General features: G+C 38.1%; 1 protein-coding gene across 1 annotated transcript in view; it reads left to right on the plus strand.

The window, feature by feature from the left end:
* Positions 1-20,061, plus strand: part of LOC136677341 (SH2B adapter protein 3-like) — a 50,476-nt gene extending 30,415 nt beyond the window's left edge. The window contains exons 3-8 of the mRNA XM_066654868.1: positions 7,486-7,587; positions 7,698-7,786; positions 9,205-9,293; positions 9,464-9,675; positions 10,294-10,465; positions 13,110-20,061. Coding sequence (XP_066510965.1) covers positions 7,486-7,587; positions 7,698-7,786; positions 9,205-9,293; positions 9,464-9,675; positions 10,294-10,465; positions 13,110-13,471 — 1,026 coding nt within the window. The 3' untranslated portion in view covers positions 13,472-20,061. The remainder of the gene's footprint in view (positions 1-7,485; positions 7,588-7,697; positions 7,787-9,204; positions 9,294-9,463; positions 9,676-10,293; positions 10,466-13,109) is intronic.
* Positions 20,062-22,705: the final 2,644 nt, after the last annotated feature.

The raw sequence follows: 22,705 nt of genomic DNA on the forward strand, positions 1-22,705 counted from the left end.
TAACATATCTCTTGTGTGTGTGTGTGTGTGCTCGCGTGTGTGTGTTCTGGCCCTTAAACTGTTTTAACGTTCACATATTTTAATAATACTACTTAGATCTCCTTTGTTTATTTCAGTATAAACAAACTCTTTTTCCCAAAGATCAACGTCACAGCAAGAAAGTGTTTCAAATGATGTGCCCTCAACCATTTAGTAATTTAATTTCACCATCACAGAGACATCAGTGTCAGACACTTTTCTTCTGAGTGATAAAATATAAATGTCTGATGTATCTCTTCATTTGAGTGGTGTGCAGTGAGGGAGATCAAGAAATGAGGGAGCATAAAAATAAAGAGAAAGAAAATAGATATGTGAACAGCAACCTGAATGACGGAAGTGTCACTGTGTTACTCAGCGTGTGTGTGTGTGTGTGTGTGTTTAATCACACCTGCAATTTTCATATGAATGATAACATGCCAAACTCGTTCAGGGTCACTCTGTACACATGCACGCATGCTCATGCCTGTACAGTGACCCTGAATGAGTTTTCATTTTTGATATTTACACGAAAAACACAGTGGTTAAACATACATGCTGTAAATACCTGCATTATTCCTAAGAAAGAACATTACACTTAAAAACGAAATAATGTTAATTTCTAGAAAAGTAATTTGACGGCCCATCATAAATTCCCAGGTGGTTGCTATGGTGCCAAGAAACTGATGTATGCAAAATGGTTGCAAAAATGTAGCAAGGATTTCACTGTAGTTCTCAATCTGGCTGCTGAATGGTTGCTAAGTTATCCAAGGTGGTTGCTAAAATGTAGCAAGTGTGTTGCTATAGATTCAAACTGGTTGTTAGTGTGTTGTGTGGTGGCAAAATGTTATGACTTGCTATGTTATGAGTTGCTAAGAGGTGGATCGAATGGATCTAGTGGTTGTTAGGTGTTGCTTGGTGGTATTACAGGGTGCTGATTGTGTGTTTCTGGGGTTATTGTTTTATTATTATTATTTTGAATCTCTAAATACATTTTTTGGCACATGATTAAAGATATGTTACCAAGGAGGATTTCCAAGGATAGGTTGTTAAGGATGCATTCGTTACCTACATAAGTCACTAAACATTGAGACAGGCAGCATGACAGGGCAATCTATTTATATATCAATCTTGACATATAAAAAACTAATCCTGTCCTTAATTGTGTTTAATTTGTAATTAATTACTTTTTTGAGTAACTAACAAATGTGGTGGCCTTGTTTTGTGAAGAGGCAGGAAATGCAGCTCAGTGTTGATTCTGGAAAAATCTAAACAAGGTCCAGTTCAGTCTCACTGTGTACAAAACACGTAAATACTCCAAACACAAATTTGAGCAGAAATATTCAGACAGGTCAACCTCTACAACACTGCCTCCACCCAGCCTACATCCGCTATTATGCATTTCAAATAAGGTTCTAAAGTCTGTTTGGTTTCCTATGTTCTAGAGGCAGAGTTCTAGCCATTCCAGGATTTTCACTAGGATCCCTTTGATGGAGTTTTACGGTGGAGTTTAAGGTTGTAAAAAAAGATCAGTTGGCATTCCCATTAGAAGTCTGACTTGCGGGACTAAATTTCAGTGTTCTATGCAGGAGAATATAAATATCTGTCACAAGTGTGACCTAAACCTAAAAAAAGATAACAATCATACAATGATTACCATGCAAAATCAACATAAGAGGAAAAAGCTGAATAATCAGTAAGAAAATAGTAAAGTCATTCTAAATATGAGTATAAAATCATGTGTACAAAATATAAATTCTGTTACTGTGCTGCATAAATGGTGGAACCTGTAGAGGGTCAGTTGGCCTCTGGTTTGTGTGTGTGTGTGTGTGTGTGTACATAGCACCCATACTCATATGCCCACAGTACCATGTAACTTTTGTGTGGGAAAGGTTTAGGATCTATGTCCCCCAGTTTTTTTTTATTTATTTATTTTTTTTTTTTGTGAATCTGTGTAACTGCAGATGGGAGAGGGCAGAAACGTTTACAATGCAGGTGGGAGTGGGACAAATGCTGCTGATTAGATGCAGGAGCTGGTGAGAGAGGGCCAAAGTCAAAATGGGGTATACAGGAGTGTGATTTTAAAAAATCACTCCCACACATGCTCCTCTAATTCCTATGTGCAGGGTTTAGGATAGGTTTATTTGGAGTGTAACAATTTTAGAATTTTTAGAGTTTATCAAGGCCCCTGACATTCTGCAGTCATTTTAGGTTCACATGTTTTACAGATAGTTCAGCAGAGTTCCCCTGTTCTAGAAATAGTCAAGATAGAGTTACCCTTTTAAAGAATGGGTTCAGTTGTAGTTATGACTTTCTAAAGTAGATATATCTGGAACTCTAATATTCTGTAATTAGTTTAAGAACCTCCATATGTGGAGAACATGGAGGTTCTTTGTTTGCTGATGAAGAACTAATTGTCATTAGCACATTTTATCATTAGAGCAAAAGTCAAGCGTATTAAAAAAGTGTTTATCCTACTTTTGTTGGAGTAACTGCCTCTGCTGTCCAGGGAAGGCTTTCTACTAGATTTTCAAGAACTGCTGTGAGGATTTGATTGCATTCAGCTACAAGAGTGTTAGTAAGGTCAGGAAGTTGGATGATCACCATCCCAACTAATATCAAACTCCCCAACATACTCTAGAAGTATTGGGTAAAGCACTATCATTACAGAGAACACAGATCCACTGATCCAGAGCTCAGTACTGGGGGGCTTTATACACCTCTAGCCCATGCCTGGCATTAGACATGGTGCCAGAAGGTTCATGTTTATCTGCTCAAGAGAGTCCAGTTCTACTGGCAACACTTCTCTATAGGAAATAGACAAACTGTGTGTGTGTTCATCACTCTCAGCAACGGCTTTAACATAAAATCTTTGAATTCAGTGTTGCATTCATCTGAAGTGTTGTCCACATACAGGTGCTGGTCATAAAAGAATATCATGAAAAAGTTGATTTATTTCAATAATTCCATTCAAACGTGAAACTTGTATATTATACTCATTCATTACACACAGACTGATAAAGTTCAAGTGTCTATTTCTTTTATTTGATTATTATAACTGACAACTAATGAAAACCCCAAATTCAGTATCTCAGAAAATTAGAATATTACTTAAGACCAATACAAACAAAGGATGTTTAGAAACGCTGGCCAACTGAAAAGTATGAACATGAAAAGTATGAGCATGTACAGCACTCAATATTTAGTTGGGGCTCCTTTTGCCTGAATTACTGCAGCAATGTGGTGTGGCATGCAGTCGATTGGTCTGTGGCACTGCTCAGGTGTTATGAGAGCCCAGGTTGCTCTGATAGTGGCCTTCAGCTCTTCTGCATTGTTGGGTCTGGTGTATTGCATCTTCTTCTTCATAATACCTCATAGATTTTCTATTGGGTTAAGGTCAGGCGAGTTTGCTGGCTAATTAAGAACAGGGATACCATGGTCCTTAAACCAGGTACTGGTAGGTTTGGCATTGTGTGCAGGTGCCAAGTCCTGTTGAAAAATGAAATCTGCATCTCCATAAAGTTGGTCAGCAGCAGGAAGCCTGAAGTGCTCTAAATCTTCCTTGTAGATGGCTGCGTTGATCTTGGACCTCAGAAAACACAGTGGACCAACACCAGCAGATGACATGGCACCCCAAACCACCACTGAATGTGGAAACTTTACACTGGACCTCTAGCAACATGGATTTTGTGCCTCTCCTCTCTTCCTCCAGACTCTAAAACATTGATTTTCAAAGGAAATGCAAAATGTACTTTCATCAGAGAACAAAACTTTGGACCACTCAGTAGCAGTCCAGTCATTTTTGTCTTTAGCCAGGCGAGACGCTTCTGACACTGTCTCTTGTTCAAGAGTGGCTTGACACAAGGAATGCGACAGCTGAAACCCATGTCTTGTATACGTCTGTGCGTGGTGGTTCTTGAAGCACTGACTCCAGCTGCAGTCCAGTCTTTGTGAATATCCCCCACATTTTTGAATGGGTTTTGTTTTACAATCCTCTCCAGGGTGCAGTTATCACTTGTACACTTTTTTCTACCACATCTTTTTCTTCCCTTTGCCTCTCTATTAATGTGCTTGGACACAGAGCTCTGTGAACAGCCATCCTCTTTAGCAATGACCTTTTGTGTCTTGCACTGCTTGTCTAAGATGTGAGTGGTTGTATTTTGGACAACTGTCAAGTCAGCAGTCTTCCCCATGAATGTGGAGCCTACAGAACTAGACTTAGAGACCATTTAAAGGCCTTTGCAGGTGTTTTGAGTTTAATTATTTGAGTTATTGAGTGTGGCACCAGGTCTTCAATATTGAACCTTTTCACAATATTCTAATTTTCTGAGGTACTGAATTTGGGGTTTTCATTAGTTGTCATTTATAATCATCAAATTAAAAGAAATAAACACTTGAACTTTATCAGTCTGTGTGTAATGAATGAGTATAATATACAAGTTTAACTTTTTGAATGGAATTACTGAAATAAATCAACTTTTTCATGATGTTCTAATTTTATGACCAGCACCTGTACCGTGTGTATGGAACTCTTTGCAAGTGGGGCAAAGAGTGACTAAGAAATAACTCTTGGTATACATATAGCCTCTGTCAGAGCTTTAAAGAATCTGTTCACGAACAGTGTCACTGATGAGTGTTTGTTTTAACCCTGCATAATTCATACAGTGCTCTAACTGTGCTAGCTCTAATATCTAGAGAATATCAGATCTTAGTGGGTAGTATTAATAAATAAATAAATAGAATAAAAGAAACCGGTGACTGACATTAAGTCAAGTCCACACCCTATGGAACCCCTAGTTTGTACATTGCAGTATGAACATTTACCTGATTCATTAACTGTTTGGGAGGAAAAAACAATGTTTGGGAAAAGTCCTGGACCCAACCAAAATAAAAATTCTCATTGTTTCTGCCTCTGAATTTGACAACCCCCCCACCCCCACCACCACCACCCCACCCCAGTTCATGCGGTTTAGAGAGAGTGGAATTCTTTTATTAAGTGACTGAACTCAATTAAACAGTCTCTGTCGAGAACACAGATTCTAAATTAATGTGGCAAGCCACATTTCAGGTCAGCATGACATATGTTTTACAACCCTGTTCAGCAAGGATTGTAATCTAGAAACAAATTGGGTTAAGGAAACATGTTTAAAAGTTTCAGAAGAGAGCTAACTGCAATTTTAACTTTGCACAGAGCTGTTTTAGTAGTAGCTCAGTTGAGACGTACTGGTCTATAATCAGTTCAGTAAGGGTTCTGTTATTCTAGAACCAGTTAGAATAGACCTGTACAGTCCTGCACCAAATCAGAACATGAGACTTTCTGGCATTGTAGACAACGTCCAGCTAAAGTTGTGATGTTGAAGGTCATCTGAACTGAATTCTGAAGACCTTTTTGGGTTTAACTTGAAAAGGGAACATATTATACACTTTTTTTCATAAGTGAACACAGTTCTGTGGGGTCCTTATAAAGTTTATGTGACATGCCTTACCACAGGTATCAAACATCACAGCACTGTTCTCCCTCTGCGCAAACCACCCTGACCAGAACTAATTTCAGCTCCTGTTCCTTTAAAGCAGATTAAACAACCAACTGTTTAGTCCAGTGCACTGTCCAACCCGAGCACTCAGGAGTGAGGAGCAGAAGCTCTGGTTTCATAGCCATTTTCACTTGGTTCTCTTTCTTCTGCATTCTTGTTTCTGCCATATTTTATAAGCACATAATTCGCTGTGCTTATTGTATTTGGAGCACCACATCCCCAAATGACCGTGCTAATGTGCTCTAAAAATATATTTTTAGAAAGTGTTATTTTTTTTATAATATATACTAACCTAATCCTAACATTTGTATAATGTTAAATGTGCAATATATAATGTTAAATGTTCCAGTTTAATGTTCACTTAGTGATCTGAGAGGTTTCACTACAGGTTTTTAGCACAAGTTCATTCCACTTGCTTGCACAACACTCACACATGCAGATGTTGTGTACATGTTTCCATATAATTTGTCAGTGTTTTGTAGAACTCTGAAAGGGAAATGGAAGTGATTCTAGCTTTAACAGAGAAGCAGCTGCATATGTGTGTGTGTTTGTGTGCGACGGCTGTTCATGTTAATTTCTTTTTTTTATAGCTTTCAATTCCAAAACTCTTCCCTTTCTCTCTGTCTGTCTCCGTGTGTATTTTTATCTATATTTGCCCTTGATGATGAAAAACCTCTTGCTCAACATTTCTTTGGAAACAAAATGTATGTGCAGTTAAATTATGATTATAGTGTGATGGCATGTAGCAAAATAAGTTATGTGTGGTACTTATATAGAACAATTAGTCCTAGTTTAAAAAGACTACTCCACATCATCCCAAAAGGACTGGATGAGGACTGGTCACCCCACAGAAGGGAGTTACAGTTCTAGCCAAAACCTGGTGTTGGACATGGAGACCATTTCCTTTATGTAGATAATGGAACATGAGACAAACTGCACTTTGTCCAATACCATTTAATTTCATCTTTGCACTCTCACATAAACGTGGGTCTAGTTGAAATGTTCAATGATTGAAATGTGCTATGAAATGATTTTCATTTCATAGTACACCTATTGTTTTTTTAGTGACAGAGAGGTCAGGACGGATTTAGCACCTGGACTCATTACCAAAGGGTCATGCTGCTGACTTGATGGCAGTGTTGTGTGTTATATTGTATTAAGGTATTTTTTCATCTGCCTTTGCAAGCATATGAACTTGAGTGACATCCCATTCTTAATCTATAGGGTTTAACATGATGTCTGCCCACACTTTGCAGCTATTACAGCTTCAACTCTTCTGGGAAGGTTTTCCACAAGGTTTAGGAGTGTGTTTTATCAAAATATTTGACAATTCTTCCAGAAGTGCATTTGTGAGGTGAGGCACTGATGTTGGGGGAGAAGGCCTGGCTCACATTCTCTGCTCTAATTCATCCCAAAGGTGCTCTATCGGGTTGAGGCCAAGACCTTGCTTTGTGCACTGGTGCGCAGTCATGTTGGAACAGGAAGGGGAGATCCCCAAACTGTTCCAACAAAGTTGGGAGCATGAAATTGTCCACAATCTTTAGGTATCCTGAAGCATGAAGAGCTTCTTTAAATTGAACTAAGGAGCTAATCCCACGTCCTGAAAAACAAACCCCACATCCTCCACCAAACCTTACACTTGGCACAATACAGTCAGAAAAGAAGCATTCTCCTGGCAACCCCCAAACCCAGACTTTTTTGCCAGACGGAGAAGTGTGATTCGTCCCTCCAGAGAGCATGTCTCCATTGCTCTGGAGCCCAGTGGCAGTTTGCTTTACACCACTACATCTGACACTTTGTATTGCGCTCAGTGATATAAGGTTTGGATGTAGCTGCTCAGCCTACGCACTGTTCTTGAGCTAATCTGAAGGCCACATGAAGTTAGTAAGATGAGAGTTAAAGCATGCTTTGTGTGTGTGTGTGTGTGTTTGTGCAGGGTTCTAGTCCGAAGCTGAGAGCAAGATGTTCTGATATAGAGGAGATTAGACCCTGTAGTGAACTAGAGATGCCAGACAACTTGAACACATTTGTAATAAAGGTAACACACACACAGATTCTCTACAAAATACATTTTGTTGATTTTCTGAATGCAAATATATATCCCTCTCTTTCTCTGTCTCACACACACACAAACACACACACACACAGGTTAATCACTATCACTTCATATTTGAGGCAGAGGACAAGCAGCAGGTCAGCTCCTGGACATCAGAACTCAGAGGGTGCATTACCACCAGGTGAGAGAGAGTTTTTGGGTGTGCAGTGCTTCTTATCTTTTGTGCAGGATCTAAAATAATGTATATGCACATACAGATGTTAATTGTGTGTGTGTGTGTGTGTGTGTGTGTGTGTGTGTGAGAGAGAGACAGGTTTTCCTGTTATTCTGAGTATTGAAAATCTCAAGCACTCAGCTCAGCACAATCTCATCTCTCTCCCCCCCACTCTCTCTCACACATACACACACAGACCCACATACATATGCACACGCACACACACACACACACACACACTGCCTTCTCTCTTTCGCTCTTTTTGTGTTTATATATATTTTCCAAATATTGGTCTCTCTTGCTCTCTGTTTTACTTTCTATCTTTTTCTTTCTCTCACTCTATTAACACTGTGATTGTGTGTGTGTGTGTGTGTGTGTGTGTGTTACATACAATAACATTTTGCTTTTCCAAGAATTACAAGACGCACTTCCTGACTCAACCCAAAAGCTTTTGTGCTCTGCAACTTCCTCTACAGCTAGGAGTCGCTTTCTCTCACACTCACTCTCTCTCTCTCGCTCTCTCTAAAACTCTGTCTCACTTTCTTTCCTCTCTCCATTCTCTCCTTCATGCTCTCCATATCCTCCTTCTTTCTGTCTTCCTTCTTTATCTCTCACTCTTCCTCACACTCTGCCTCATTGCTCCCTATTCTCCCTCACACACTCTCCCTCTCTGCCACCCTCTCTTTCATTCTGTGTGTGAAGTTCGGTATCCACTTTTAGTATAATGTCATGATTACAGTTTCACTGTTACATTGTTGCTTTGTTCTAATTATAATTATACCATTTGCTTATAAGTGTTGTTATGGCTGCACTGTTGCAATGTTAGTTTAATGCTGCTGTTGCAGTTTTGTTACAAGGTTACATTTTTATAATTACATAGCTTCATTACTGTTTTCATTTTATATTATAGTTGTTTTTATTATACTGTTTCATTTGTAGTATGATGGTGATCTTTTATTGTTGCTGTTAATTTGCTAAATTTTTTCATGGTTATTGTTACATTGATAATGTTACACGGTTATATTAGTTTTGTTGTTGTTATTGTTACAATTAAAGAGATACATTGTTAATATGTTACCTATACTGTAACAATTGCTTTGTTACATAGTTAAATTAGTGTAATGCTTACCGTGGCCTAGTTACATTGCTGTTGTGCTCACTCTTGCAGTGTTATCTTACTGTATTAATAGCGCAGGTATGATTTTATGGTCACACTGTTACATTATTAATGACAAAAGGTTCTAAATGAAGGAGTTACATCTACTTTGGTCTGGAGAGGCTGTGTGGTTGTGTGTTTTTGTGTATTTAAGGCAACTGTGCTTTACTGTGTGCGTGTAGTTTTGTGAGATTAATTGTGTGTGTGTGTGTGTGTGTGTGTGTGTCAGGGTTGAGAGTGTGGATCCAGAGCTCCCATGTTTCCCTGTGACTGATTTTGTCACTGTGCGGCGGGGGAGCACAGAGTCCGGCAACCAGAGTGAGTCACATAAGCTCACACACACTCTCTCTCTCTCTCTCTCTCTCTCTCTCTCTCTCTCTCTCTCTCTCTCTCTCTCTCTCTCTCTCTCTCTCTTTCCCTCTCTTTCCAACAGCATTGATGAATATCTGATGTGACAGTGTAATGATTACACCGGTTATTTGTGACAGGCTCCCCAAGCTTTGTGCTGGAGCAGGCGTACCATAAGACGGATCACTTCCTGTCGAGTTACCCATGGTTCCATGGCCCGATCTCCCGTGTCCGGGCGGCTTACCTAGTACAGCACGCAGGGGTTGGAGGGCATGGCAACTTCCTGGTTAGACAGAGTGAGACTCGGCGGGGAGACTACGTCCTGACCTTTAATTACCAGGGCAGGGCCAAGGTAATTTTCATTACCATCATAAACCTCAACTTTGTCTGATCAGAATATATGAGAATAATGAGAGGATTAATAATTGGAGTCCATATGATTTCAGTGTTGGTAATGATGGGTTGAGACCTAGTCCAAAGCATGTAGCAGTAGATGACAAGTGAGCAACAGGTTTGCAGTGAATAGCAGGAAACCCAGGCAGTCAGACTTACCTCATTGTCAAGCAGGACAAGTGGACAGAATATGTATCACAAAGTGGAAAAGAAAGCCTATCCTAAAAGAAATAGCCTATCCTAGTGGTCAGAGACCCCAGCAATCTGCCTTCCATCATTGTCATGCAGGAAAGGTGGACAAGCAAATACTCTGAAGAGAATAAGAAAATGGAGTTTTGTTTTGGCTCTATGGAGTTTTTGGGGTATTAGCAATTTTAGAGTGAGATTACTGTGTAGAGATCAGACCTATTTCACCACTACTACTATCAAAAACATAACTTTCAACTGCCATGTCTGAGCCAAGGCATCTTTCTTCATTAGCATCATCATCATCAGGCTTTTACATCTTCATCCTCATCGTTTTCACAATAATCATCAATACGTTAATGTTTTATCTCTCTCTTTCTCTTTCTCCCAGCACCTCCGTCTCTCTCTGACAGACTGGGGTCAGTGTCGTGTCCAGCACCTCCGTTTTCCCTCTGTTGTCGCCATGCTCACCCATTTCCGAGTTTATCCGATCCCACTGGAATGTGGGGCAGCCTGCGATGTTCTTTTGGCCAGTTACGTCCTGGCCACTCCTATCCACTCAGGTAAGATATTCAACTTCTGAATCACAACCACTGAAGTGATGTTGTATTGCTGTAGTGAGTGTCTAGTATAGAAGTATTTTACTGACAAAAAAGCCTTTGTCAAACAGTTCTATTCAAAATCTGTGCACGAAAACATCCTGTAGCACATCCAGCAGCTCATTTACCAAATCTGGATAGAAACACACATAATATATAATCAGCATTACCTGGGATTGCAGTCTGCTGTTAACAAAGTGATCGACAACTGGAAAATGACTAAATAACATTAAAAAAAACAGGAACTGCCTTCATTAACACTGTAAACCAAAATCCTCTTTTGTTCCCTCTGCACTCTGCTGCCCTGCCTTCGGGTCCTGGATTTATAAGGCTGATCTTTACAGACTGAATTATCATGTTGAAATTGCTGAAATAAATTTTTAAAGTGAAAATAAGTGGACTGAAATAATAAAAGGAATACACTGAATAATAAGCCAATGAATGATAAATGTGATTTAATGCGGTTAAAACTTTTTTGGGGGGTTGTGAATTTGGGTTATTGAATTGTTTTTCGTAAAAAATTTCCACAGTGATTAAGTTATTTGTGTAGGGATAATTCAAATGAACATTTCACAGTTTGACCACACTGAAACATGATTTGCATAAATTGTGGCTACCTGCTCCCTGTTTTACCCAGTAATAGAAATCAACCAAGACTAGTTCAAATTTACTTCATTAGACTTTGATTCTTTTTGACATAGTTTTCTATAAACCTCTATTAAAAGCACAGACAAATATACAATAACTTTAATTGGCTAGAATTAACATTGATGATGAAATGTTCTAAGATTGAATGGAATAGAGATTCTAAATACAGCTTGGCTTCAACTGAAACATATTTTTTCGAATCAGATTTTTCAAAAGTGTTTGGACAGGTGCAGGCAGTAACACGTGTACACGAGTCATCAGCAGGATCTGTTTCAGCTTTGTGGTTAAGATGAGTTTTAGAGCTTCTGAGGAACCCAAAAGAAGAAAACACACTCCCACACTCACATTTGCTACACTCAACACACCCTTACACTAGGGCAGAGGTGGGCCATTACTCTGTACATTTACTCACGTACAAAAATATTGATTTATTTGTATTCTTTCTGTGTATTTTCACAATATTTTCTTTGTTTTTACTCATATTTATTAGTGAGGACTTTTTTCTTCATGCTTACAAATTTAGTTCCTAATTCTTTTCATGTGTTTAATTGAACTGTTTTTGTTGTGTTGTTTTGTCATTAGTTTGCACCATTGACTTTGGAGCTGTCAAATGAGCTGTCAAATGAAGTTGAAGGACAGAGTAGTACACACATCAAATCGTGTGGTGATAGATGCTTGATATTTTGATAAGGTCCATCACAGATCACATTATAAACCTCTCAGGACTTAATGAGGTTAACGAGCTCAAAATTATCTAACAAAACTCCAGCTTTACATTTTCTTCAATTATTATTTTTGCACAAGTAATGTTACTTTTTTAAGTATGGTTTTAAGGCACTATTTATTCCTCTGCAGCACACTCACACCACACATATTTGTATTGGTGTGTAAAACTGCATGCTTTTTTTCCTCTGTGAAACATTAATGTAGACTCATATTACCTCTCTCCCATCCTCTGAATTCAAGGTCATCAAATATTTTGCTCAAATTCGTCTCATCCAGTCACTAGACTTTTAGTGACTCAGAGCCTGCGACAATGGATTTTCACAAGCAGCCATCGCCCCCTGTGGGACGGTTAGAGTAATGCAGTTTATAAGAAAACAAAACTGTAACTGTCACTATTGAATGACATATCTCGAAAAATAAGTGCTGCTAAACATGGCCAATAAAACCGTTTACTTCTCCTCTGTGAAGTCAATAACAAATCTGAAAAAGTTTCACCCTTGTATAAATACAACGGTATGTCACAAAGATGAAAGATGCTGTATGCACAGATCTCCAAATTCAACATACAATCACGATGGTAACAGAAATGATTAATTATTATTATTTTATCATTTTTATCTGTGGTTTTATTTTTAAATGTTGTTATGAGCTAAAGTCTACCACAGTCTAACTGTATTACTATTGTTGTAGTGTCAGCCACAGACGCTCCACCCACAAGTTGACTGAGAGTCTGGTACATTCAGTGCAAGTTGGCTTCACTGTCACGATTCTGTCAGTTGCATTCTGATTGGCTATCTGCTTCCTTCTACACATCATGCCAAAATAACAGCCTGTGATTGTGAAACTATAAAAAAATACAGAAACTATAGAAAATAACAGCCTTTGAAACATATCCTTTTGTGTTTCAGTCTGATTTCTTTTCCTGCAATAGTATGTACTTCTTGGTCATATTAAGTGGCAAAAGGTACCTAGAGTAGACTACTATTGTTGTCTACTTATTGTTGTCTATTGTTGTAGCTAGACTACTATTGTTGTAACATCCCATTTTTTATTTTTTACTTTCTTATTCACTGTTCATGCTATGTTTCTTTTATAATGTTTTTATGTGTTTCATTCTTGTAAAGCTTTGAGCTTTATTTCAGACCCTGAATGGTGCTACAGAAACAAAATTCATCTTTGTTATTATTGTTATTATTATTATTGGTATAACAGTGTGGTATTGTTCTCTTCTTAGGTCATTGTTCTGCGCTTGGTTCTCCGGTGTTGGTGCCTTTCTCTCGCTGCAGCTCGGAGCCCAGTTTGGCTCACTACAGTCTGGATCCGTTTCCTACTCCGACTCCTTCCAGTGCTCCACCCACAGGAGCCTCCAACACGCCTCTGCACCGCCAAGGCCCCACTTCAGATCGCCTAGTCCCCATACCAGACCACACAGGCCCTGCTCCACTCCGCCGCAGCGAGTCTGTTGGCCGCCGGACTCTCCTCCGTCACCCAAACCCCCTTCCTCCTCTCCTTCATAACCGCGACTCAGATTACGAACTGGAGCCACTCGATAGGGGGCGCAAGAGAGCCATCGACAATCAGTACATGTTTATATGAATGAGATGGCAAGAAAAGAAGAAAGAAAGGAACAAGATCACAGGATGACCACTTCCAGGACAGAGAGCTCTTCAGCCAAGTGGATGCTCCTCCAGTTGGGGGTGTAAGAAAAACCAACAGATACCCAGAATTCTCTGCTTCAAGGAAATGAAGGAGTAAGGGGGGCATATGTCGGTCTTCCCCCTAGTGCCTTTAATTACAGTGGTCCATGTGAAAACCCCGCTATAAAAAAGGGGAAGCTCTCCTGGAGCAAAGATTCATCAGTACAGCCTCTAAAGCCCCACTGAGACTCCCACTTTCTTTTCCCAGAATTATTGCATGGGGAGTGTAGGTTCACCCCAGGGGGTGGTGTGGTCATTAGGGAGTGATGTGAGAACAGGCGGTAGATTGGCGGTAGACAGGTCCAGGGAACGATGTGCCTTTTCCTGTGGGAAGCTAACGTGGCAGATATAGTTTTCCGCTTGCATGACTAACAGATCTGACAATTATGACCTCCTTGAATGTATTTTAAGATTTTTTTGTCACTATTATGTAGGGAGGCATGAAGTGGACAAGAAACAGAGTAAGGCTTTCCATTCTGGTCAGCGAATTTTGAGCTTAGATGGGTTTTTGTGTCATAGAGTTTTTATAACAGTGGACCCCAGCTCCATTCTTGGAGGTCCAAAAAGGTTTATCTAATTAAACTCATCTAGTATTCATAGCATCCTAAAGGCCTTCCTATGATTAAATGTGTGGCATTTGGGTGCATTTTGTGGCAGACACTCTTATAATTTAATAACGGAATGTACCATTTGTATTCTTGCCTAAGGACACTTGTTGTTATAGCAGTGTGTTCTTGCCCAGACAGGGATTTGAACTCCAATGTGTATACCTACCATCCTACACCATATGTTAAATCAGCTCGATTGGGTTTGTTAGATTGTAGTTGAAACTAATATCTGCAGGACAGTAGATCTTTAAGACCAGAATTGGACATCACCCACTCTAGACAGTTTCTTCCTAGTGTAGATATTGGGTCAACTAGACAAGAAGTCTTAAAATCTGGATATTGAATCTAGTTTCTGATTCTGGATTTTTTTTAAATGGCCAGTCAGTAACATCAACATGTCAGTTACAAATGACAAAAGATTAAAAAAAACTGCAATTGACATTACATTTGTTTGTTCAGATCTATCTCCCAGTACAACTTCAGCAGGTATTTTAGTCCTTTTAATGGCTATATTCAGGTGGATTGGGATTTAAAATAGCCTAAAATGAGGACTTATCCCCAAAGACTGCGTTAATAACCACTATTTCCTGATTCTTTTCTAAAAGCCAATTTTGCACTTCCCAGTTGTTTTTGTTTGAGAGATATATTATAGGCGCTAATAAGTGTATGACATGTATGACATGGAATGTAGAGTCCTGCAGTGCCCCAGACTTCAATGATTTTCTGCTTGCGCCCCCAACTTACCTGACTCAAGGGTGTTCAAAGAGCACCATCTAACTGACCCAGTTGTGTAGGGACACAGAGTAGAACATAAATATGTACTGGGGACATAGCTAAGGATGTGATCTGTGGTGTGGCATAGTTGATGGGGAGATGGATGAAGCTAAATGGATTACTGGATAATTTGGGTTGGGGGTGTGGTGTCAGGATAAATTTATAAAATCTGCCTAGAATGTAGACAATCACAAATTCACCCTTTTATAAAGAATGTACTCATTTTCCAGATTACCACTAAATTGTTATCTTTGGATACTTGCAGACATTAGCTGGTTCTTCAGAATTTGTGTACAAAATGTCAAGAATATGAAGAATTTATGAGGAAGGATTCTTAGAGGGCCTCCAAGTGGCATGTAAACACCCAAACCTCAATGATGACGCAGCCATCAATAAATGGGATTTGTAAGTTTATAAATCCCAATTTATAAGTGATACCCAAGGCCTTTCCAACCAGAACAGTATTCAGTCCATTTACACACATTCAAAATAGAGTATTTTACCTTCAGCCTAAAGAGATTGCTTTGATCAACATGCAGATAAGACAGTTCCTTTAAAACACACCCAATGCTTATAGGCTTCTGAATGTGTTGTGGTGATGTAGATGAGATAAATCTGACAGATCAGAGGATATTAGTGGTTTAATGGTAGAATGATGATGTCAAGTCTGATGGAGAAGTATACAGAATAAACTTCTATAGGAGAAATATTTTGTGCCTTACAAAACTCAGTGAACAAAAGTCACAGCCAAAGAAATTATAGTTCAACTAAATGACATCTGACAGTTGTCCACAGATAAACTGATGCCATGTGGTTTGTTTATTTTAGTCTGAGTGTTAAGTCTTGCTTTTCTTCCACACACAACGATCTCAGTATAAAGAGCTGGAATGATGGTCTAAGCTCTGAAACAGTATGCAAACAAAAAATTAAATTAATACAAAATAAGTGAGTAGTTGTTGAAGCTATTTTGTAACTATTAGGTCTTCCATCCATCCATCCATCTATTATCTGTAACCGCTTATCCAATTTAGGGTCGCGGGGGGTCCAGAGCCTACCTGGAATCATCGGGCGCAAGGCGGGAATACACCCTGGAGGGGACGCCAGTCCTTCACAGGGCAACACAGACACACACACATTAACTCACACCTATGGACACTTTTGAGTCGCCAATCCACCTGCAACGTGTGTTTTTGGACTGTGGGAGGAAACCGGAGCACCCGGAGGAAACCCACGCGGACACGGGGAGAACACACCAACTCCTCACAGACAGTCACCCGGAGCGGGAATCGAACCCACAACCTCCAGGCCCCTGGAGCTGTGTGACTGCGACACTACCTGCTGCGCCACCGTGCCGCCCTATTAGGTCTTCCATCACCCTCTAATCCATTTTGTGCATTAGTTTCTAGGCAGTTTAAGGCATATTTTTTTAACAGAAGGCTATGGGAAGATCTGAAAGGTAAAATCAGTTGTTGGTGCAGAGCAAGATAAGTGACACATCAGGAATTAGTTATTAATTAATAGACTGTCTTGCTAACTGCCAGCTTGCAAGTTTTATGCATTAGCTACACAGAAAAGATAAGATTTGTGTCCGATCCTGTAGGTTAGAGTCAGTGATAGAAAGGTCTAATCGGTTGCCTGGTGACACATGCGTAGTAAAGGTATAGATGGCTTTAATGTCGCTCTCGCAGGTTCTGTTCACCTTTAATGCAATTTTGCTAACATTACCTTTTGCCAAAGAGGACATCCCCAGTATCCCCTACTAGAATAAAGCGCAACAGAAACAAAACCTTTATCTGTTGTTGCTATCATCTGAAAAGTGTCTGATTAAATATTATATTTCTAGAGTAATCAGAGTCTACGATCAAAAAAATCAAGAATCACAATGGTTTAGCTAATGAGCTCTGCGAAAGAAAAGCAACGGTATTTTGCACACCTGCATTCACTTGTTTTCCAACCTGCTTTTCTCAGCGTTAGTCTTGGGAACAGCATCTCGTCAAGCTTTTTATTACAGCAATCATCATTTGATTATCACGGAATACAAGAGCAGATCACTGCCGCGCTTTTGATAATTGGAGCCACTGCTGGTTTTCATTCATTTTCCATTTATTTTTCTTATCACAGAAAGAATTTAAACCCCTCTCGATAGCATTAATTGACATGTCGAAGCAATAAGTTTTTGTATAAAGTTTGATGGATGTGACAACTGTTAACATGTTTCACTACCTCTCAATGCATTAAGGACTATGCATTCCAGGAGGACTGTTTTCTGATTAGACGGTGAAGTGGAGAGGGGTTGGAATCAGTCAGTTAACCTCTGAAGTGGAGTTACACGTCTTTTGATTGTGTGACGTGCACACTGTTGTTTTGTTTTGTTTTTCTCAAATAAATTTCTTGAATCATCAGGCTGCTTTGTGACTGACCCAGTTTTCTATTGTAAAACACTTATTTTATGCACAAACAGCAGATGATTTGTACACCTTATTTGATTTGTATACAAATTGAAATAACACACCTGACAGAGACCACAGCATAGAGAGACTCCAGCATCATTTCAGCAAATTTTCTTAATACTCCAGAGATTTTAAGTCTTGTGTTTTAGACATCGTGACTGTCTGCGTTCTATACGAAATGAAGAATAAAAACCTATTCACACATCGGACATTTTGCTTGTTAATTGACGTTCACAGTTTTACCTGATAAATCTTTGTGCTGTGTCTAATACATGTCTTAAAATAGAATTAGCATTATATTATATAAAACAATCAGTCATCACATTAGGATTACTTCCTTGTTTCTATATTCATTGTCATATCTACTACACCAACAATATAAGTGGAATGATAGTATAATTGTAGTTCTGAAATTACTGTAGTGCGACTGTTTCTCTGCATACTTTGCCAACTTTCACACTTTTCATATATATCCAATGCCCCCAAAAGACCCCCAGAGGGCAGGAATTATTTGGGTTGTGGACCATTCTCAGCACTGCAGCGATACTAATGTTTTGCTGGAATGTTAAGGTTTGTTGTGCTGGTACAGATGGATCAGACAAAGCAGTACTACTTCAGTTTTTGAACACTGAGCCCTCCTGCTTTGTTGATTACCCAACACAGTGGGTTCATCAGTGGACAGTGTCAAGTGCGATAGAAATGCTGTTGGGTGGATATTTTTGGTAGGTGGTCTTTTCTTAGTCCAGCAGTGACACTGAGGTGTTAAAAAAACAACTGAAACAGGAAAGTAAGACAGTATAATTCACAGCATAGATATTACCCTCACAGATTAAGCATGAATGTTTTATCACTTAGGCATGACCCTACTATATAGTGCAACAATGGTTTCATTCCACCCCCTTAGCAACATCAGTTGGAACAGTGTATCCAAAAGTTATCAATAAAGAATTTTCCTGTTTGTTTTATTTACAATGTTGTGGTATAAAAAACTGGGTTAATGTTGGATAATTTATTTTGGGACAGAATATACATAATTTAAATTTAAATGTTGAGTTAAACAGCTTTATTGGAGTTTAAGATTTCTGATGTTATACAGTTTTTAATTAAAACATTCCTAGACTTGTATTTTAACATTTTGAAATGTATTTTTATTAATGCTTACTATTTTCAATTTTGGCGAGGATTAAAGATGTAAACCTGCTGTCAGTAAAGGAAATATACCATTGTTGCATTTATAATGGGTTGGAGGTTTCAATGCCATGTGCTTGCTGATGAAGAGCCAAAGCATTTATGCTTAATCTGTGAGTCTAATAAATATACTGAGAATTATACAAGGGCTGTTCCGCCTTTTTCACTTTTAAGTTGCTTCTTAAAGATTCAGTATGGTAAATGTATTACTCAGGTGTGCAGGTTGTTAATTTCTATTTTATTTAGTGGTTAGTAACTTGAACAGGAATTGCTACGTCTGATCCACCCATAACATGCACTAACAATCTTCCATCATATCAGTGTAACTGCAATGCTGAGAATAATTCACCACACAAATAATACCTGCTCTCTGAAGAACAGGTTGACAGGGAAAGCAAACTATGCAAAGAAAAACAGATGGACTAATTGTAGAACTAAAGGCTGCACCTATATATCGTGGAGCTGATCAAGTGGACAATGAGTGTAAATACAAGGGCATGTTAATTGTCTGATCAATAGCTAGCTAAACAAGCTAACTTATTCCAAAGACTCTTCTTAATCTAGAATGGTAATTTGTGCTGGTTTCACTGATCACGTTTTCCAGCTAAACTCAGTTATGTACACAGTATTGTGTCAAAGTATATGTATGTCATTTTGAGTGCACGAGTTGCTACTTCCAAGTAAACTGATTCAGCTAAACTTACTTAGACATTAATCATATATCCAAAAAGTTAGAGCTTATTATTTTAAGTGCACTTCCAAGACATTAGCTAACTAAACCCACTAAACTACAACATAGTCAAAGTTTGTTTTCTTAAATCCACTTGATCTTATCATTGAGAGGTTAACTAGCTAATTAGCTGATTTTGTGTAGTGTTTTCAGTGCACTCTGGCACCACCTAGATGACTTATTGTTGTGTACCCTGTGTTTACTTCAATCCAGTTTCTTTGTGTACATTAAGGTACATTTGCTATTTTTAAACACTTTCAAATCTTGTTTTTGATGTAATAAGCTAAACGTCTGCCATGTGAATAAGGTGAATAGTAATGATGCTAGTCTCTCGCATCCTAAAGAACTAGTCCTGCAGTGCTGTGGTTGTCTGTCTGATGAATGTATGTGAATGGAAAGAGTCTAAACAGATGTGAGTGGGATAGATATTGTGTTCATGAGTGTTTAAAACTCTTAAACCTAAATCCCATTTAACCCATCCTAACCCTTAGTGTGATCATGCAGCGACATGCACAGAGACGTTTTGTTGGTAAGACATCTGTCTAGACTGTCTCCTGTCTCAATACTGTTATGAATTGATGTCTCTTTTTTATTTTTATTTATATTTTATTCTTTTTTTTAGCACTGTAAACCCATAGGCTTTGTCCCTAGCTTGTTTTAGCACTCTCCAAACTGCTTTAGTTTCAGATGTATTTTATATTACTTCTTATGTAGCTATATGCATATTTAATTATATCAAGTGTATATTTGATTATTTTTTTTTTTTAGAAAAATAATAAAATTATTGTCAAAATATTTTTAGCACAGTCAAGAGTCTTGGTCATTGATAAACAGCAGAGAAACATAGGGGAGGTAATAGTTGTCAAATGACGTTAAACCCAAAGTGTTCTATATAATAATGAGAACAGAGGTGTACATTAAACCAAAATGCATTATTAGAATGTTATATGCATTATTAGAATGTTATATGTATTATTAGAATGTTATATATGACATAAGCCCTAAGGATATATTTGGATAAAAGTTTATTTAACAGAGATCTCCGCTGATATGGATGTTTAACTTTCTGTTCCTAGAACCTGAAAATGTAATTACAGGCTGAAATTGTCTTACCAATTCATCTAAATGGAAACACTGTGGATGTTCTCATGTTTGTGGCTTAGTTTAGGGATGTCCCGATCTGAACTTATAGATCGGTCACACCAGTGTCATAGATGGTGAGCATCAGTTGTCACAGAACGTGGTTAAAATGTCTGCAGTGTGGAAATATTTTAAATTGGAGAATGAAACCACTCCAAGAACACTTCCAAGTGGAATTGTGATTATATTACTTGTTTTGAGAGTTCCAGTTTTGATCTCTGCAATGTTGCACTAGATGGAATTCATGCAAGCTATTTATAAAACATTTGTTTTTACTTTAATAATTACTAAAATAATGATAGTAATAATAATAATAAAGATTAAACAACCTGGATTTTTTTAATGCACTGCAGAAATATTCAGTTGTCAAGCAAACACACTGGATTGACTTTAATAAATGTAATATATAGTTATTATTCAGGTATTATAATTCAGCCAACTTAAGGCCCACCCACAGTGGACACAGACACTGAGTTGTACACGTATACAGTGTGTATAAGCACCAAGGGGTGCTTTGAATTTTGACCACTTTAAATTGTGTTCTTCTTTGGACTGATTGAGCCCCATTTTATATCTTTGACTTGAGGTTTTTGTGATCCACAACTAAACTTCCAAAATCTAACATGATATTGACCTGTTTTTAATTTCAAAACCTATGGTACATATTATGATAAGCTGTAATATAAAAACTATTGCACTTACTGACCATGCGGTGACTGAACTGTGTATAAAACTAGGACTGGGCAACATATGAGGTTCAAGGTGGAGAATGAATAAAAGATAAACTTTTTACGGGGAAGAAATAAACATTGGTAGTACAGAACATATTCAAATTGTTTTAGAGGCCTCTAAGGCTTTTGTGAGAGGTAAACTTATAGCATATGCTTTGAAAAAGTCTAGGTAAAATCCAAGAATTGGAAAGAGAAATCAAATTAAAAGAAAATTTTGGCTAAGCAGTATGAGGATTTACTCTGTTGAGACATCTGCAGGCTTAAATCATTTAAATGAACTTTAGAATAAAAAAGTGCAATATTCCCTGTTCAGTTAAAACTACATTTTATGAGAGTGAGGAAGAAACTGAGAAAGTATTAGCAAAACAAGTTAAAAAGGAGGATTTTTCGAATATTATCCCTGTCATTGAACAAGGAAACAATCTAGTAACGTCGGCAAACGTATATTACTATACTTAATACTATAAGTATAATACTATATAGTACCAAAAAATGGTCCTTTGGCTTATAATAATAGTGGAACCCTTTTTGGTGCTATAAAGGACCCTTTTTAAAGAACCGTTTATGATGTTTCCATGTTTTTTTTTTTATTTAATTGCAAATTCTTTAAAATGTACAAATAAAGTATTTTACTGCATATATCACTTCATGAAATAATGGGGGACCATACTGCACTAGTAAAGAAATGTATTTATTGAGTTAATTCATATAAAGAGTTTAATTTCATTCAATAAATCAAAATGGCATTTGTCCATTAACAATACTAAAATGTATTGTGACGCTGAAGCTAAAACTAACACACACACACACACACACACACATATATATATATATATGTACATCTACCACATATCGAGACTCATCTTCCACTTTATCAGCTCTATTTACTATAGAGGAGCACTTTGTAGTTCTGTAATCACAGACTGTAGTCCATCTTTTTCTCTGAAAAATTTCATTCTCAGCACTGCAGTGACATGGTGATGATGTCACCAGACACAGCAGTTTGGCTGGAGATTTCAAAGCCCTCAATGTCACTGTTGGACTGCGAATGGTCTAGCAACCGAAAGCATCATTGTACCAGTGCAACACACACTAACACACCACCGCCATGTCATTGTCACTGCAGCACTGAGAATGACCCATCACTCAAATCATACCTACCCTGTGGGGGTAATATGTGGGTCCTGACCATGGACAAACTAGGTGGATGATAAAGTATGTAGAGCAACAGATGGACTACTGTCTGTAACTGTATAACTACAACGTGATGTAATGTAGAAGTACCTAATGAAGTGGTCAGTGAGTACACTGAAGACTACTCACAGTTCAAGTATCACAGGAATATATAAATTCTTTATATATACTTTTTTAATTTAAATACTTACAAGAATGACAATTAAAGCACCTAAACTTACTAAACACTGAAACTTGTGATTTGTCCATACAATTCTAAATGATGTCTGTGGGGAAAAAAAACCTGCAGGACTTATGTTACTGAAATAAAAATACATA

Source organism: Hoplias malabaricus, chromosome X2 (assembly GCF_029633855.1).
Source record: "Hoplias malabaricus isolate fHopMal1 chromosome X2, fHopMal1.hap1, whole genome shotgun sequence".
NCBI lineage: Eukaryota > Metazoa > Chordata > Actinopteri > Characiformes > Erythrinidae > Hoplias > Hoplias malabaricus.